The sequence below is a fragment of the Nymphaea colorata genome, chromosome 1, assembly GCF_008831285.2.
Source record: "Nymphaea colorata isolate Beijing-Zhang1983 chromosome 1, ASM883128v2, whole genome shotgun sequence".
Lineage (NCBI taxonomy): Eukaryota > Viridiplantae > Streptophyta > Magnoliopsida > Nymphaeales > Nymphaeaceae > Nymphaea > Nymphaea colorata.
Window position 1 is genome coordinate 9,563,642 of NC_045138.2, and position 18,644 is coordinate 9,582,285.

The 18,644-nt window shown below is 38.4% G+C and overlaps 1 protein-coding gene across 2 annotated transcripts; it reads left to right on the forward strand.

The window, feature by feature from the left end:
- The first annotated feature begins 8,370 nt into the window (after positions 1 to 8,370).
- LOC116257753 (uncharacterized) lies at positions 8,371 to 15,730 on the forward strand. Of its 2 annotated transcripts, none has more exons than XM_031634726.2 (6): positions 8,371 to 8,646; positions 10,178 to 10,209; positions 11,490 to 11,678; positions 12,207 to 12,257; positions 15,080 to 15,174; positions 15,257 to 15,730. In XM_031634726.2, the coding sequence occupies exons 1-6, from the start codon at positions 8,453 to 8,455 to the stop codon at positions 15,350 to 15,352; spliced, it is 657 nt and encodes a 218-aa protein (XP_031490586.1). In that variant the 5' UTR covers positions 8,371 to 8,452; the 3' UTR covers positions 15,353 to 15,730. The 2 variants fall into 2 exon arrangements, with proteins under 2 accessions (XP_031490586.1, XP_031490594.1); XM_031634734.2 differs by having other exon boundaries at positions 8,381 to 8,646; positions 15,110 to 15,174.
- Positions 15,731 to 18,644: the final 2,914 nt, after the last annotated feature.

Genomic DNA, 18,644 nt, shown 5'->3' on the forward strand with positions numbered 1-18,644 from the left:
CATTGTGTATTGAAGCACGTTGATTTTTTTTTTTTAAAAGCAATTAAACATGCACTGATACTGTTTCCTCTCTCTCTCTCTCTCTCTGGACTACTGATGCACAACCTTCCATCGTGTGATACTAGAGGCAGCGTGAGTGTTTTCCCTCTGCGATCAATAGAGTACACTGCAATAGATAACAACTGGAACAACCGGTGAAGCCTCCACTGTTACAGTCTAAGGATGCCAATGAGTGCGAGGAGCATCTGGTACGGATTCGAAAGCAAGAAGTGCAACAACAACATCTAGGTCCCTGCTGCAGAGGATTTCAATGTATGCTCTGTTCAGAAGTCGAAGGGCTAACACACTGCATTCCTGCAGGTGGTGGAGTGCCAAGAGGAAGAAGCCTAATATTGGTGTAAGGAACTGGTAGACCAGCCGGGAAAGCCCCTACGGCCAAATATTGTGGATGCATTGGAGGGAACAGGGCAACCAAAGGGTGCTACTGACTCAAAGAGAAAGAGTCACGAGATGGGGTCAGTCGAACAACAATTGTCGGACTGAGTGGAGAGGTTTTAGCTCTGGACCTAGCACCCGCAGTTGACTCTGAAAGCAGCCCTGATGGGCCTCTCTCTTTCTCCCATGAAGCGGAAAAAGGTCTAATACAGGAAGGAAGACCAGAAAACTTGAGTTGGTCTCCTGAGACGTTGAAGCATGAAGGTCCAAAATTGGTGCTTTAAATGACGGCACGTCACCACAGAGTAGAGGAGGTGTCCCATGGGTCTTGGAAAAAAACCGAGATGATGCTGACAAATTGAAAAGCGAGGATTTTGATGTGGCTAAAGATACGCTTTCTGAGCTCATGGCTTTATGTTCAGATTCAGGAAATGATCTACCTTCTTGCTTAAGCGTGACATAGGAAAACACTTGTTGGAATGCCTTGGTGACGAAGAGCTTGTAAATCGTGTATTTGCAGCCAAACTATTCTCACAGCTTGATCCTACTTCTGTTCTGCCTACTTTGCCGAAATACATCTATTGTCATGATAAGCGAGTCCAATCCACTGCTAGTGATGTTGTGGTTACATTACTGAAATGTCGGAAAGACAAACTTGATGCAATATCTGCAGTTCGTGACTGCCTTGGAGATTTTAGTCGCAGTTCAAATGCCTCAAAAGTTTCAGCGCAAGCAGTAGAAACTATAACCTCAGATGTTCTTCCTTTATGGTCAGTATCAAGAGAGGACATTGATTTGGTCCTTTGATTGACACCCAAGTGGTTTGTAAGTGTTAGATCATAACACATTGTCAAAGCTCAGCATAATATTGAATGGGTGATGTCAGGTCAAAGATGCTGATAAGTTGTTGTTTGGGTTTTTTCACCAAATTGGCAAAAATAAATCACCACTGCTTTCCACCAACAAAAGAATTGAGGCAGAAGGTAAAATTGAGGCACACTTTGTTTGCTGTGTGTAGTGTGCCCAGAATTCCAATAGGCAATGCAGGTGCAGCAAGTTTCAGAACAAGCCGCAACCAATAGGCTTAGGAAGTCGGCATATGTTCTATAGGAGCTAAGAAACCCACTTAATGGGATAATGTTTACTCATCAACTGAAGAAGGATTCAACTTTAAACAAAAAGCAAAACCAACTTCTCATGACGAATGTGCTCGGTCAACAACGGTTGGCTAACATCTCATATGACATGGATTTCAAAAGCATAAATGAGTGCTATCTAGAGTTAAACACAGGAAATTTTAACTTGAAAGTGGTTATAGTAGCAATTACAAGGTCAGATAATGACCTACAACGCTCCATTGATAAGAATGTTGGTGCAAGACTTGCTCAGTAATTCCGTCAGACTGGATATCACGGAAGCTCCGGGATCACCCGCATCAGAGTACTCCCCACTCAACTCTTGAGCTGGACATTTGTTTTACATCAATCTTTTCTACGGCAGTCATTTCCATGGACACACCTTGAGGGCTAGTGTTTTTCAAGGAGTATTGTTAGTAACGGTCAGGTGATTGGGATCGGATCCAATTTGGGTCAGACCCAAATAAGGATATAAATAGGTCGAAGGTCTTAGTAAGGAGGCGAAGGCAGACTGCGGCCCCCAAGATTACCATGTATTGGTAAAACCTCATCCCTCATGGCTTGTGCTGATGATAACGGGGATCAAACAGAATCCGCTTCAAGCCTCAAAAGTTGTCTCAGCACCCTTGAAGCAGCTTCCGGTCTTGTTGCTAATACAGAGAAATCGGTCATTATTCCCTTATTTGGAAGTGCCACTTTTCACAGGTTCATTGGATATGGCTGGGTGTCAACCCTTGAAAGATAAAGTGTCCGAGGAAATCACCGCAAGAAAGCAGTTAATCTTTCTTATGAAGGTAGATTTACACTTCTTAAGTATGTGCTAACTGCTAAGCCATATGATTGACTATTGGGGTGCTATATTCATCATTCCTAGAAAAGCATGTGAACATATCAGAAAGTTGATGAGCAACTTCCTATGAGGAGGGTCTGTGAGGAAAGGCTCTTCCCACTGTATTGCTTGGGATCAAATTTGCCTTCCACAAGAGTTGGGAGGAAAGGGCCATGTAGACTTTGTTGAGTCCAACATAGCTAAGGTGGCAAATCTATCTCTTCAAGTGATGAGAGCGGATAAACCTTGGGCCAAGCGGATTAGAAGATACATCAAGTGGCAGAGCCTATGGATGTTGAATCCCATCGAAAAGGGTTTGGGGTATTACAATCCACCTCCTTAAGGTACACGCATTCGTGCTTGTGGGACCTTAGATTCCAGTGTTGAACCGGCTCTGATACCACTATAACAACCCGATCTATTTCTGCCTTAAGACACATGTGTGTGCACGTGTGAGACCCTAAATCTGAGTGTTGAACCAACTTTGATACCACTGTAACAACCCGACCCATTTCAGCCTTAAGACACACGCGTTCGCCCATGTGGAATCCTAGATCCGAGTGTTGAACCGGCTCTTATGCCACTGTAACAACCCAATCCATTTCTGGGTTCAGGCCCTTGAGTCGGTGGATGTCAACTAGCCCTTTAGCAGTTTTGGCTCCAATATCAAAAAGGCTAAGAACCAGAACAATCATCTACTTAATAACCTCCTTTATAAGCTCTTGAAGATCTCTTACAATGTTCAATATAATACTAAATTTATCGGGTGTTACAACTTAAAAAAGTGGGCAGAGAAGAAATTCCAGACACGAGCTGCCTACCCTTGATTTTTGTTGTACTTCTATAGCTTGGTTTCGATTGTTTATATCTCTGCTACCATCGTTTGTTATTTCTTCGTGGAACTTTCTCACCTACAATGGAAAAGAGTCTTAAATCAGAGCTCAGATGTTGGATTATGACCATGAGCCACATCCAAACTATATGCACGTAACAGGTAAGAGAGCTTGCTCATCAATTATGTGAGTCATTACAGAATTCAATAATGAAAATATAAGGAACATTAATCTCCTTACTACCAAACTGTGCTTTTCCGGGAAACTAAAGGGTGCATACAAGGAGATGCGTAAGAACGGGTGTATACTAAGGGCTGCATACTACATAATATGTGATAAGGGGTCTGTTCCAACACCTCTAGGAAAAAAAGATTCATTTTCATATCAATTGTATAATTTGGGTCCCCTCGAAGCAAACCCTAAAATCCTAATTTCACCATCTTTTGTTGCTATTTCCTCTCCATCTCCCGCCCTCTTCATATTGCTACTGCAAGCTTCCTGGCAGTTCATCTAGATCCTGAAAAGTGCTAAACGTTCTAATTTTATGCACCATCTACATTGATCAAGTAGGCCATCTTTCGCCATTTTGCATCCCTTTCTCTTTCAAAAAGAGAGGTGTATTTATAAATCTATAAGACAACAATTGATTACTATCCATGATACACAAAACAACCATGCATACATTCCACACACCCTGCAAAATAAACACTCTTTCTTGATGTAAACATAACCTCTCTCAAGGTGTCATTTGTTCTCCATGTATTTTGGGGCATCAAAAGCAAGATGATTTGTTCTTGGTATCTTAGACTAAAATTAAATAATATCATCTAAGAGTGAGTCTGAATTCTTTGTTCTTACAGTAGGCGAAACAAGATATCATGTTTTACAATTCCCAGAGTATGTAACAACCTTTTTTTTTTATACTACGTAAGGAAGATTAAATCCAATAAAATTATCTTCTTGTAGGCCTCCTATCATCAGGGCCCAATCAACATGTAAATAGTAATTTCCATTGACGAGTTGAATATAAAGAAAATCACAGTCTGCAGACTATTTCTAATATCTTAGTATTTTGTTTGACCACATTCACAATGAGTGTAAATAGGAGTGCATGTATTGGCTAGTTTTATTAATTGCAAAGGAAAGGTCTAACTTGTTCACTATGACATACTTAAAAGCTCCCATTATAAGATCATGAAATTATGACCTAGTGTTGGTCATTCGATCTAGAGATGTCACCATGGGAGTAGAAATTTCTTCAGCTCATGTCATTTTAACTTTTTTAAGAAGATCAAAATATATGTTTCTATTGTGAAAGAATAGTCCCTTCTTTGCTTCTTCTTGCTTCAATGCTTAAGAAACAATGAAGCTCACCCAAGGGTTGACAAAACAACAAATTGATGTGGTTCAAGTTCTACAGGATAATTGGCCGAGGGTTCTTTGAAAAACCTAGTGCTTAAATTAGATACTGTTAATTGCACATGGTTGAGGAAATAAGGTTAGGATTTATGATAATAATTGGGTGATCAAATAGCAAATCCTTATTTTGACTGGTCTCTTCATAATAAAAACCCCTTGTTTATTTGTCCCTTGAGTGGGAAAGTTGATCCATCAAAAATAACTTAAAGAGAAATAAGGATCTGATCCTTGAGCTTATGCAATAATAATCCTTGTGTTGTGGACATAGCTAAGAAAAACAGATTTGGCAGGATTAAAATCCAATTTGTATTTTGCTAACGCAGTACTAAATGCACAAGTCTAGAACCTTGCGGAATATAGCTTTAGTAGAAGAGTCAAGCCTATTTCACATGCTTGATGCAACTTTTAATAGCCCCATTCTGTTCAGGGGTGTGAGGATAAGAAACTATATGCAGACCACTCTACCATGTATGATCTTAAACCTTGGAATTGTCCATCTCACTTGGAGTCTAAGAATTTTAGTTTGTGGCCTATAATTTTTTTCAGCAAAGGCTTTAAACGCCAGAAATACTTGATAGAGGTCTACTTTATTTTTCAGCAAGTATGTCTAAATACACTTTGAAAAAGCATTAACAAATATAATGAAATATCTATTGTCCAAATCCGTTGGCGCTAATGATAAGGGTTGGTCGCCAACCATCAGAAGATACTATCTCAAGAGGAATTTTATCTTTTAAGGTTTGAGAAGGCAATTTAATGACTTCCCCCTCTTTATGCTTCATATCAGGAATTTCTAGATAGCTTATATTAGGGGCTTATTATTCATATATTTAGTGGACTCACAAATTTATCGATTTTTACTTCTTTCAAATTTTCATTCCCCATTTTCAGAGAACTTAGCTTTACAAGAGTACGAGATCTTGTGGATGTCTAGTACTTTGATAAATTGAAATATCTGCAAGTGCAGTAGCCTTAGAAATGCCCTAAAGGGACAGAAATTAGCATGCGTGTTTTTAGAAAAAACACCTCCATGTTAGTTCTTCTTGCATCTTTCAAGTTGATTGTTACCCTTTGGACACAATATTGGCTGCACTGACTTGGACATTCTTTCATGAGTTAATCATTTTAAATGTTTAATAATGATTTCCATTTGTTGAATCTAAAATCCTTCTAAATTTATAGGTTATAAGATCTTATTATACAACTAAATGAAAAGTTACACAAACAAAGGCCTAGGTTTTCCCTGATGCAGATAATATCATCACATTTTAAATTTTGAATAAGATTTAAAAGATTAATTTTGAAGGCTTGATTCCCAAATATATAGTTACAATATAGCAGTTCATCCCAATCATAATGTAAACCATCAACCTTATCGTTTCACCCAAAGTACATAAACACATGCCATAAATACATTTTCTCACAAAAGGAAAAAAAATGCATTTATAGTCATCACCAGTATATATACTTTTTCAAAATATTACTAAGAATTAGCATTAGCAACAAACATATTGGACCCTCACTTACTAATAAAAGAGAGAACCTTTGAAGTGCTATCCAAAGCTGGAACAGGGAAGCATATCCTTGACATTATTCATCATTGGCATGGGAAAAAGGGGAAACTATCTCTGTTGTGATAAATCTACGAGGGGATAATTTGCTTGATCATCACCAAAATGAGGGTTCTTTGCCATTTCGAGACATCACAAGAACAACCAGACAGAGGAAAGAAGTGAATCATGAACTATAATAACACAAAAAAAGGGACAAAAATAAAAAGAGGGGGATTCGAACTTCAGGGATAAAATGCATAAGGTGCAAACAAACAAGAGTAGCATTCGTAGCAAACGATTGCATGTAGCATTCGTAGCATACGATTGCATGACTGTTATCCCTTCAATGAATGAAAATTATGGAAACCAAAGCTTTCAACACAAAAAAAAAATTCTAGCACGAAAATTAAGCCAAACTTTTTTCTAAATGATGCCCTGAGCCTAGGCATCCTAGGATGTGTGTGTGTCTGTCTGTCTGTCAGCACTCTCTCTCTCCTACCCCCCCCCCCCCCCCCCCCCCCCCCCAATTTTTTTTTATGAGGATAATCCTAAGTGCGCAACCTTTGCATGACAAAAACTTGGGCCCGACGGGCTGACTTGGGGCAAAATATGAAAAACACTTATAATAGTAATACTTATTTTTTTTCATGTTCTTTATTTTTTGTTTTTTTTTAAAAACGCATTTTTTTCAAGGCCCGAGCCCGGCAAAACGGGCCGGGTTGGGCTTTGGTATGGTGGACCTGGCCCGGTACCCGGCCCGGCCCATCAATATTATCGGGCCTGGGTCTAAACGGGTCGGGCCGGCCCTATACCCACCCCTAGTGTGGAGTCATCAATAATCTTCATCACCGTCTCAATTGACAGTTGATTGGTCTTGAACACTCACATCGTTTCACTTTTGCTTTTAAAAGGAGTTTCCTCTTTTGTCAATGGGGGCACTTTTGTCTTTTGAATCCAAACTCACACTTTGTTGGAGGCCCATACATATAACCAGCTTCCTGTTTCAATGGTGCAATAAAATACTTATTCCACATGGACCCAATATGAAAATTAATGGTTTGGTCAAGCTATGAATTCTCTAAAGAGGACAATTCAATATCCAAGCTGAATCCCTTGTGAATTGGTAAAAAAATATAAAAATTATTGAAATATAAATAAAAATATATAAAAATTGAATAGAGACACACTTTCAAAAAATTTAAAATAATTTAAAAATAACCGCTAAGATTTGGTCATAATGTCGAATCATTTTGCCACTGTTTCGATTATAATATACAGGTTCAAACCAGTTTGATTTCGTTGGTTGGAAAGCGTGAAGCAGTTGAAAATCCTATATTGAAAGCAAAATATTAATCATCTTTGACATAAGACCTAGTCCTCAATGTTTTCTCAAATAAAAGAGTTTATGGGTGTGTCCACTAGCTGAGATTTAAGATATGAGGTGATTTTTAATTACCTGAGATCTCAGATTCTTGGATCTAAACCGGCTCCGCTCCACTTGGAATTCTGATCTACGTTTTAATTTTAACATATATTGTGTGGATTTCAGACCCATGCTGCCGGGATCTCATTTTGTTTAAACAGTATATCTCACATTGTGCGGATTTCAAAGCTGCATCATATATGAGATCTGATGCTATTAAACACTAGCTGTAGGTTAGACATGCCTCAAACCTAAAGAGTCATGAACTGAATGGGGTTGCATAAGCACTACAATAAAATTATGTGGCCTCTTATATTTATACCAAATTCAAACTTCATTAAATTTTATGCTGGTGGAGATTACAATATTCCCAACAAGCTTAAGATTCCAAGTTCAGATCAGCAAGGATTTTGTGGACAGATGTTTTGGTAAGTTAAAACTGTCAAAACAGGAAAATTCCTGTATGGTTATGCCAAAAGATACGCATTAGGATGGAAAGCTTTGACATTCTCCGAGTTTACATTTATCTCATCCTCAATCTCCTACCTCGCACTTAACTATTGAACTTGGACTGGTCTACGGAAAGGAAAAAAAAATGCTTGGCTTTTGAGAAACTAACAGAAAAATGTCTGTAATTGCAGATTTTACATTTAGACGCTTCATGAAATTAAAATAAATTTGTACGAAACTTCCGCATCTTTTCATCATGCTTGAAATTCAAGCGTCGGTTGTTAAAAATATGAAATGAACATCCATTTTGTGACTTCAGTCCTACTAGATGGTAAAAAGCAGTGTTCTTTTTCAAGTCAGATTTCTTACAATTAATGGTAACACATCGTCCGCAAAAAATGAAAATCCCAGAATACCGTGCCGAGCCCACAGGCCAAGGAAAGAGGAGCAAGGAGGAGGGGTTTGATCCTTCAAATCTTCGTTCTCGTCGTTTGTTTCTATTTCCTGCGACGATGCTCGAGAATCCGGCTTCTGATCCCTCAATAAAGCGTTATACCCCTCCTGGCAGGTAACTCTCTCTCTCTCGCTCATTTTTTGGGTTGGTTTCGGTCTTGTGTGGAGAAATCGGCCGTTGGATGGAGTTGCATCTTCATGGTCGAACCAGCCCCTTTCTTTGCTTTGGGGTCTTGGAATTCCAATTTCCAGCAGGTATGCTAGATTCTGGGAACTGGGGCCGGCGGTTTAAACTGTTGAGAAACAATTTTAGCGGGATTCAAGTTAATATTCGGACGATTTGTTTCTTCTTTTAGTTTTCTGAACTCAAATAACTTTTTGGGTTGAGGGGAGGGGACATTTAGTTTGCTTTTGCTTTTGCTTTGCCTCTTCCACGAATCCGGAGCGTTTTGGTATACCATCGTCTTAACTGTTCAGATGTTGAGTTATTGAATCTGTGAAGGTGACCATTTCCAATTTTGTAGCAGAGAAGCTACTTGATTTATTTGGCATTAATCTGTTTATTTCGACGAGTCCAACTTTTTGGCATCTGTTATAACCTTGGTAACTTGATAGGCAATACAAAGCTAACTGCTTCTTTTAGTATTTGTGATTCATCTTTGATTCGTTCTCCTTTGACTGTGTGTGCTTCTTCGGGTTCCACATTCAAGATCCATAACAAGGTGCCAAATCGTGCTCGATGGACCAATATCCGAGCCTTCCTTTAATAACGCCTTGCAAATATAGATTTCACTTAATGTACGACACCAGCATATAGATGTTACATACCAAGAGGTATCACGTTTGGTCAAAATTTTGCTGAAGTTGGTCAGCTTCTCTTTTTTTTTTTTTTTGCTTCATTGTTCTTAACGTTCCATTGTTCCTTCATTCTCTACTGTGTCCAGTTTTAAATGCAGAACGTTCCTCTAACACACAGACCCCGGATACCTGCATTCTCATGTTGCTGTTTCACAAGACGTTTCATGTCATAGGAAGTGCTTTCATGGTGTCCCCTACATCTGTTTTTGTCGTTTGCATGATTTTTACTGGTTATCGTGAAACTCTTGTGCACTGAGCCTGCAATATATAGTGTCATATAAAATATGACTATGTGGCAGCTGTACTTGTTTCCATGTCTATTTCCTTTGTGCACGTGTGTCACGTGCATGTATCCTAGTTTTTACGATATCCTCTTCTTGTCCCAGTAGGCAATGTTTTTGTCCCGTGTTTGTTTCTGTGTATATCTGAAAATATTTTTGGCTAGTTTTGATTGAATTCATTTACCCCGATAAAACTTGGTGCACACTGAAATTCTAAAGCTGCCATCGTAAGTCGTCAACCTGCCCATATTCAAAATAGTTATAATGGAGGCTCAACGCTTGTGTCAGATTTTTTTTTACCATATTGTCCTTTTATGTCTATTTTGTAGCTGCGGTCGTTTCTTCTTCATATAGTGGATCATGTTGTCAAGTTGTGTTTTTATGTCGATGTTGTGGCTGCAGCTTTTTTTGTGAATAGCTGCAGTTGTTTCTTGTTCATGTAGTGCTCATGTTATCAAGTTGTGTTTGCTAGGCATTATTTTAATTTGTTCTGAATCATTGTTGCAGGAATCGCCTCCTGAATAGGCGCAAATCTTCAGGTCGGTTGCTAATTTTTTTGTCAATCAAGTTCTGACCTTTTAATACCTTGAGTATGTTTCTGCAAGCTTTTGATTTGTCATCCAAATGCTGCTAGTGCAGAAATGCTTATAATTTTTCATACACATACACAAACACAAACATGCATATAGTTTTGGTAAGAACTTGGGTTAGAGTAGAGCAATTGCCTGCCACTGAGCTGTTGTGTTGCATCCCTTAGGAATTCAGATATCGAGCATAATGCCAAAAAAGGTTATGAAAACTTGCTTTATTAAGAATTAGAGTAGTAACAAAATTAAGTTTTGTTGAAAAAGAGCCATAGCAGTGCTTCTTGAGCTATTAGTTTTTGGTCAGGCTCAAGCTTTGCCTTGCAGACTAGATCTGAGATTAATCCTCTCACATGGAGCTCTATTTGTAGCCCATCTGAGATGCTTTCATATATATATTTGTTATTGCCTGTTTCTGTGAACTACATTTTTTATTGGTGATCTTCTAGTGTTGCATGTACGTAGCATATCATACAATATGTTATATGTTATATAACATAAGTATGAATGAGAACTGTGGTGAATGTAGTTCATGTTCTGGGTAGGATATACTTGTTGGTTTGTTATGTTTATTTGATTCATGTTGTTTTAACTGTGAAGATTTCTCCCCTATTTTTCCTAATCTCTTCTGATTATTTTATATTTTTTTCTGAAAATTTCAATATGCTTTGTAACTTTTTAATTTCAAAAAGTTTATTTGTGATTTTTTTGTCATGTTGCATATCTAACTTTGGACCCGACTAATATAGTTTACATTATGCGTTTACAGCATTTGGTTCTTCACTAGTTGACTTTTGTGTCTACATGCTCTCCTACTGTCTATTTGACTGTCGAAGCTTGTGCTCTACTTTTAAATAACCTCTATGAATTTATGCAAAGCTGTCATTATTTATGCTAGTTAGTAGACCTTGTGCACAAGTAGGCTAATGTCGATTACCACTGAGTTTTTTGCCATTTGATGTCTATCTCTTACATATTCTGCTGAGTGTTTTGATGTCATAGTGTCAATCTTTTCTTATGGAGTACCATGTTATTGCTTTCCTTATCCTGTTGGATGGATATATATTTCGAGTAGTGATAGTAGATCTGTTTTTTGGAAACACTAGGGCACACTTGCATATAGATTGTCCAGTGTAGCCTCATAGCAGGCTACTTTTGAACTCCACAAGCAATGTTTATTAGAGTTGTCTTGTCTTTTCACTTCTGTGAGTTCATCTGCTTGGCAATGTGGGCAGATCGATTTGACAGAATAAACAACTCTCAGAGCAATGAAGGAGAAAAAGGCTCGTCTACTTTCAGAAATACATCTGCCGCTGATCATGGAGATTCTGTTAGCTGCAACTATCAAAGCGAGAGTTCAAATTCAGGGTTTATTGTTGTTGAGGGATGTAGTAGCAGCGAGGCTGTGCAACTAATGGTTGAACGTATGTCCACACCTTCATAATCGTGAACAAATTGTTTTACTATTAACTGGATTCCTGACATGGTTAACTGCTGGCTGAATAGGATTGTCATTTGTATGATCTCTTGCAGAATATGCACTTGAATTTCCTTTATGATCAGCACTATCTTTCATGTATTGCTTTATGAAAATGTAAAAGAGAGTTTTGCTTCGGTACAGCCTCGCTCAGTAAAGAAAAGTAGATAATATCATCTGTTTAAAGATAGTCCACTTATAGTATCTCACTGGATGTAAATTTGGCTGCTTGTTCCCAATATCCTAGAGATATGTTCAATTCTTTAAACTAGATATGCTGGAGGATACTAGCTGATTTTTCACCAATGCTTTGGAACGGGGATCATTGACTATTCAAGGGTTTAGCTACTGAAAGACCAGAATTTTGAAAAGAATTTTCCTAAGCTAAGGGACTTTTGTGCTGTCTTTGTATTGTTCACTTTATGCTCAAATTATCTTAGTCTCTCTTTTAAATTTTAATGCTTTCTTGAGACAGGTTGGGCAGTGGCTATGGACTCCTATAATGATCCATCAATAGGAATAACAGGTATTTGTCTTTTACATGTTTTCTGCTATGAAAGTTAGGGATATGTTACGCTCTGTCAGAAGGCTAATCTAGACAGCACTCGTGCTTAGGTCTACACATTCATGATTTATCAAACAAAAAATGCAACATGTTGCTGTTATTATTGTCGAGGGGTTCCATGCCATTCCAACCATTAATACTTTCGATAACCTTTTCCTGATTGACTTCACCTAAAGTTGATCTTGAGTTGTTGACAATATGAGATAGGATGCATGCATTAGTTTATTGTGAATTGATCCCAAAAATATGTAAGTGAGTCTCTTTTTTCCCCATAAAACTCTGTTCTTTAATCTAGTAGAATAAATGTCTGAAGACTGTGTACAAGACATTTGCCCCTGTTATGGTTTTTAAAGTTTTACCTCACTAGGAATGTGTGAACAAAATTAGCAGCTATGAGTCCTTGAGCTCAACTGTCTTCAGATTTTTTTCTATCCTTAGAATATCTCTTCTTGGGAATCACAATTTTCAACAAATTACTGTCTTCACTTTCATGTCTATATTCTGAAGTCTTCTTCAATTTTGCTTATTTGAGATACGAATTTGTGACACTTGCATCCCTCAGTAATCTCGATTGTTTTTGCTTTTAATCAGAAAATCTTTACTTTCTATGTTTTTTTGTCATCCTCAATACATTTGGTTGTCACTCAGTAAGCAATTTCATTAGCTCTCAAGATGAAGTGGTTATAAGAACGTCTATTAGGTAAAACTTTCCATGCTAAGGGAAAAGGACAAGATGAGAAGAAATTTTCCATGCTAAGGGTAAAAGACAAGATGAGAAGAAATAGCTTTTCTTTTCTTGAGGAACAATCTATGTTACCTAGGTACTAGTACGGCTATGTCACATGAGTGTGGGGTGCGGGTGTGGGTGCAGATGCAAGTGCTGGTCTGGTGTATCCCCAAAAATTTGGGTGCCAGGGTGCAACGAGGTGTATATATATATACATAATATTTATTTTATGTATACAAATGTATGTATTCATAATATATATAATTTTAGCTTGTTTTTTAGCTTAATCACTCTTTTTTTTTTACTTTTATTACTGTACATAAAGAAAGAAAGGGTCAGAGAGAAGAAGAATAGAAAATATTTTGAACTTGCATAGAAAAGAATGTAGTTGGGATGCGTGTCAAAGCAGCACCCGTATCAGCACCAGCACTTGTCGACATGGGTGCGGTTCCTTTTTTTGAAGAGTCCATGTGACATAGGTGTACGTATAGGTACAGTGTGCGGGTGTGGTACAGACCATTCTCAAAAAACTTGGGTGTGCTGGTATGGCCGTACAAACACACACACACACACAGACAAGCGTATGTGTGTGTGTGTCTATATATATATATATATATTGGAATTCAAACAAACAGAATAGCATATTCATAAATCATGATCCAAAATAAATTGATAGATACTATGCATAAGTGCATAGATGCAGGTCCAACGATGTTGACTGAAAAACGCACAAATCAGGTTATCTCTGGTGGACCAGAAAAACACACAAATCAGGCAACAATGGTTTATTTCAGTGTGTGAACCATAAACATAGCAGTTCAAATCGAAGAAAGGGATAGTGGCAGAAATAAAGAAGTCGACGGATGATGAAAATACTTGTCACCGGTCAATAGGAAAGGCTGTTGGACGATGGGTGAGGCTGTCGGAGATGGAAAAAGCTTAAACGTTGGACAGAGAAAAAAAAACACCCAAATCAGGCGATGAACCAGCCCGATGATGCTTGAATACCATAGCAAGGGCATCGCCTTTCGCCGGAGAAGTCGCCGTTCACCGGAATACTTGATCACGTGGTGGAAAATGGACGGAGGTCGCCGGAGTTTCCCTTATTGTTTACTTGAACAGTGGGCATTGCTGGTTGCTGTGGGTGAAAAGCAGATGCTGCGTTTTCTTTAAAGTTAAAAAAAACAAAGAAAAAAAAAAAAGAAAACATAAACCCTAACCTGTGGACAATTTTGGATTCGGTCAACTTTGACCGAGTTCAAAAATTGATGGATACGTACTCGGGTACATTGACCGTATGCCGATACCCATATCAGTATCGTACCGGTGCGGTACGGGTACTCCTCCTTAAGAGCAGTACCCGTGTTACATAGAGAACATTGTTTTCTTTTTTGCATCTGACAATGTTCTAATTAGTCACAAATAATGTCTTGGAGTTTTAAACGGTGAGGTTTTTTTCGGGGAGGTTTTTTTTCGGGTATAATACTGTGAGCTTAAAAAAAACGGAAAAAATATAGTAAATTTTTTAAAAATTTAAAAAACTAAAAATGAGAGAAAAATAAAATAAGCGAGAAACTAATAGGACAAACTTCAAAAGATAAGTAGATTTGCAACAAATAAAAAACATAAAATGAAAAAAACCGTTTAGCATTAAAAAAAACTGAAAGAATGAAAAAAGTGAAAAAACGTAAAAACGTTTTTTTTTTAGTTTTGAACGGCCATTTAATTTAACGCATTTTTTTTTTGTTTTTTTCAAAAAAAAAACGCCTTTTTTGTGACTATGGACATCTAAATGTCAATTTTCATCTCGTATTCAGAACCTTGGAAAACCATACTTGTTGCAAATATGCATCGGCTTATATCTGATGATTTTCTGTGTTCGTTTAAAAATGACAATGAAAATATTTAATCGGATAAAAATGCTCATTTTTCCAGCCCTTATGTCACTTTATGGCCAATACTTATGCATATCAGCTGATATGCATTCAATTCTGGATGTTGGTATGTTTTATATCATTTACCATGGTTCTTGTCTTTGTACTTTTAAGCATCGCAGCTGATGCTGGTTTTGGTGTTCACGGTGTAGAAAAACCAGTTATATACTCGGGCTCTAGCGGATCAGCATGGGGATCCGTAAAGCTACCCCATCAGGTCTGTTCCTTTGATCAGCTATGTTTTGTTTCTGTCTTTTGGTTGACCCTTTGAGCCTGCCATGATATGTTTCTATCTGCAGATGGACTTCCTAGCTGAACTCCGTCGAGCAATTCAAATGGCAAATGCGCAATCTGCCAATACTGGGTCCAGAGATTCACCCCCTGGGAGAAGTTGATGTCCTCAAAGATGAAATTGTCATGATAAGGAAGTTACTCAAAAGTGGTCCTCCTGGATTAAGATCAGATGCCCATTTTCTTTTGATCAGTCATTCATGAATATGCTTAGATGATATGCTGTCAAGAAGAGAAGTCTATGTTTGTCATTGTCTAAAATCTATGGAGATTGTGCCAGCTTGCTTAATGCCTGAGCGAGCAGAGATGCCAATCTATAATTATGATGCAGCAGAATCAACTGCTACAACTGTTACAAAATTCTTCTGTATTCCTTGTTCTGGACATTCAATGTGTTTGGCAAGGTGGTTCCGTCAACAGCCGGAAGACTGCAGTCAAAATTTGATCCGTTTTCTCTTCATATAAATTCTAGTTTTTCTTTCTTTTTTTCAAAATGTGAACTTCAAAGATGGTCATGGTAGTCTGAATGGAGAATGGAGATGAGCCTCTGTCGTCCCAAATCTACATATTGGGAGAGTGCTGTTCACTATCACGGGTTTTGGTTCCATCTCTTCTCATCTATCCAGCTTCAGACACGGCCTTAAGGTTCTTGCGTGATATGATCTTGATTTGTCTCAACAGGCCGTATCCATTGGTAGTCTTGTAACTGCTAACCAGAATTTTCGTGCTACAATTGATGAGGATGTAGATGTAATTCATGGGAAGGTACAACTGACCTCTCGCAGGTCAGTGCAGGTCATATGTTAAGTCCCCTAACATGTCACAGTGGGGTTAGGGGCTGGAAATGACAAACATACCCTTGATAGCAATCTAGAAGTGACAAAATTGAGATCTGAAAAAAAGACTGAATAAGAAGATGAAAAACACCCCTATGATGAAGTGGTAGAACACGGTTCTCATGTAAGCCACCTTAACACCGATTCACTAGTTCGGCCCTTGCCATGCTTACCTGGGTAAATGTTCAAGTGTCTATTTACGGGCGCAGGTTAATTGTGAATAGGTTTCTCATCCCAAGCGAAGGTTTTCTGTTACAAAAGCGTGTGAAGGAACCAAATTTGACAGCTTGAAACTTCTAACATGCTTGCTTTTTCCTTCAGAGCATCCCGAGATTTTCTCATGCAAAAGTTAGAATTAAAGAAGAGGAATGGTGCATGACTGCTAGGGAAGAGGGCTCGGTTGCCTTTTATTACTTAACCATACAGAAATCCCCGCAAGCTTCTACTTAGATCTCTCTTTGTTTCTTTTCAGTCTCTTTTTGCTTTTCTTGAGGTGTCTGTTGATTGCATAGATTTGTTAATAAAAACTGCTTGAATATTCATTACCTTGTTAAAATCCAAATTGAGAGTACTTGATATTTTGTTTATGAGAGGGTCCTAATGTAAATAATAGCAGAGCTACTTCTTAATAAGTATAGACCCGGCCACCCCTATCACTTGAGAAGCATTGTCTCCAGTAAGTGCATGAAAAGAAAACTCATGCGTATGGTTTTGGATTCACTTCTGCCTCTTCATGTGTTTCCACCTCTATAGCTTCATTTTCAGTTTCATCTGTCAAGCATATGTAAAAACTTTTGTAAGTGTTCCTTGCAGTCCATTTTTCATCACATTGGAAACACAGTTTTCTACCTATCTTATCTTTAATCTGTTATGGACTAGGTTTTTTAACTAAGATTTGCTTACTTGTATGTACATTCTTAACAGGCTGCATGACATCAGTGGAATCCTTATGGTTTGCAGTCAGTCTGCTGATTGGATCACGTGGAGACATCCCTTTCTCAAACCCAATTCCCTACATATGGTACTTCTCCTCGGCTTTTAGCCAACTCGAAGCTCTCTAGAAGGGACTGTGAATGAGCTTCTTGACATCAATTTGGCTATCCTCATGCAGTCCGCCAATAAACACCTTTTGTAGTAGTCAGTCATGAACCATAGTATTGATCTCGTTGAATTCAGTTTGATACCCAATGGATTCCCTCTACTGAATTTTTGACAACTCAGCATTATAATCTAAATAGCCAAATGGATCGAAGCGTGCCACTAGTGTCTTCACGAACTGGTGACATGAGGGTTTGCCTTGCTAGGCAATGAGGCAGAAGTATCATATGATTGTGCCTTTAAGATGGACAGTAACATGGGCTACGTATTGCTCCACTGGAATATTTTGACATTTAAAGTACTGCATTGCTTGAGAGGCCCATACGAGTGGGTCTTAACCTGAAAAACATGGGAAGTCCATTTCCAGCGATTTCAATGAAAACGTATATTCCCCATTGCAAGATGAACTAGGCAGTGGCTAATATTCGTTTTTGTGCTATGTAAGCAGATGGTGGAATGGAGGACATTGATTGTGGTGGGTTCTTTTTGCGCCTACATGATTATGAGACAATGAGGCATTGTCAGCAACTGTGCGATGATTGGTATTGGTCTGGACTTCTCTAACATGTGTGGTGAGCATTTGTTCTTTTCTCATTGGTTTGGAGTCACTAATTAATGTCTATTATTCACTGACCATGTTGTTGTAGTTCATCTCCATGAATTCCATATAACTATTCAACCATCTGCTGAGCCTCCTCATTCTGGTTGTGGAACGTCTCCGATGCAGGGGGAGCTTCCTTACCTACCATGGCATGCAGAGCGATGATCGAAGGTTTTGATACCATTTTGTTATCTGCCGCACCTACAAGGTCACCTAGAAGTCAGAGTTATGAAGAAAGAAATCTAAACACATTTGAGCCCCAAGTGAGCGGAAAAGCCGATCATAAGGGTTTCTCTTTCATTAACAATCACATAAGAAAGCAAGGTCACCCAACCTAATATTTATATGGTAATTTCATTCAAATATTGTTATTTGGGGGTGGCACAAACAAAATTTAAAGTGGTAATGGAGAATGACAATTCTTTGCGATGTAAGGGTTGTTGTCCATAAGAAATGTTAGGATGGGAGGAGCACATTTGTTTTGGGGATGCAATGACTGAGAGGACTTGGAGTATAGAATGAAATTTTGTGGACATGAAAATAAAATGTAGGGGTATGTGAACACCGCAAATTTTTCCTTTCAAAATGACCATTTAACCTCTATGTCATCTGTTTTACTATTGTTCTTTGGCACATTTCCGACTTGTTTGGTTTGTGGCTCTAGGGCAAAGTCAGATAATCCCATCAAGCATCCCTAGTAGGGTCTGCCATAACTTGAAACCTAGAAAAACCCCAACCCAAGGGCAACCCCAGGTCACGTCCAAAATAGCTTATGTCAACTTCAGTCGGCTAATTAGCCCATCGGAACCTAGGAAAACCCTAGCTCCCTAGGTCAACCCCATGTTTATTTGACCATTTGCC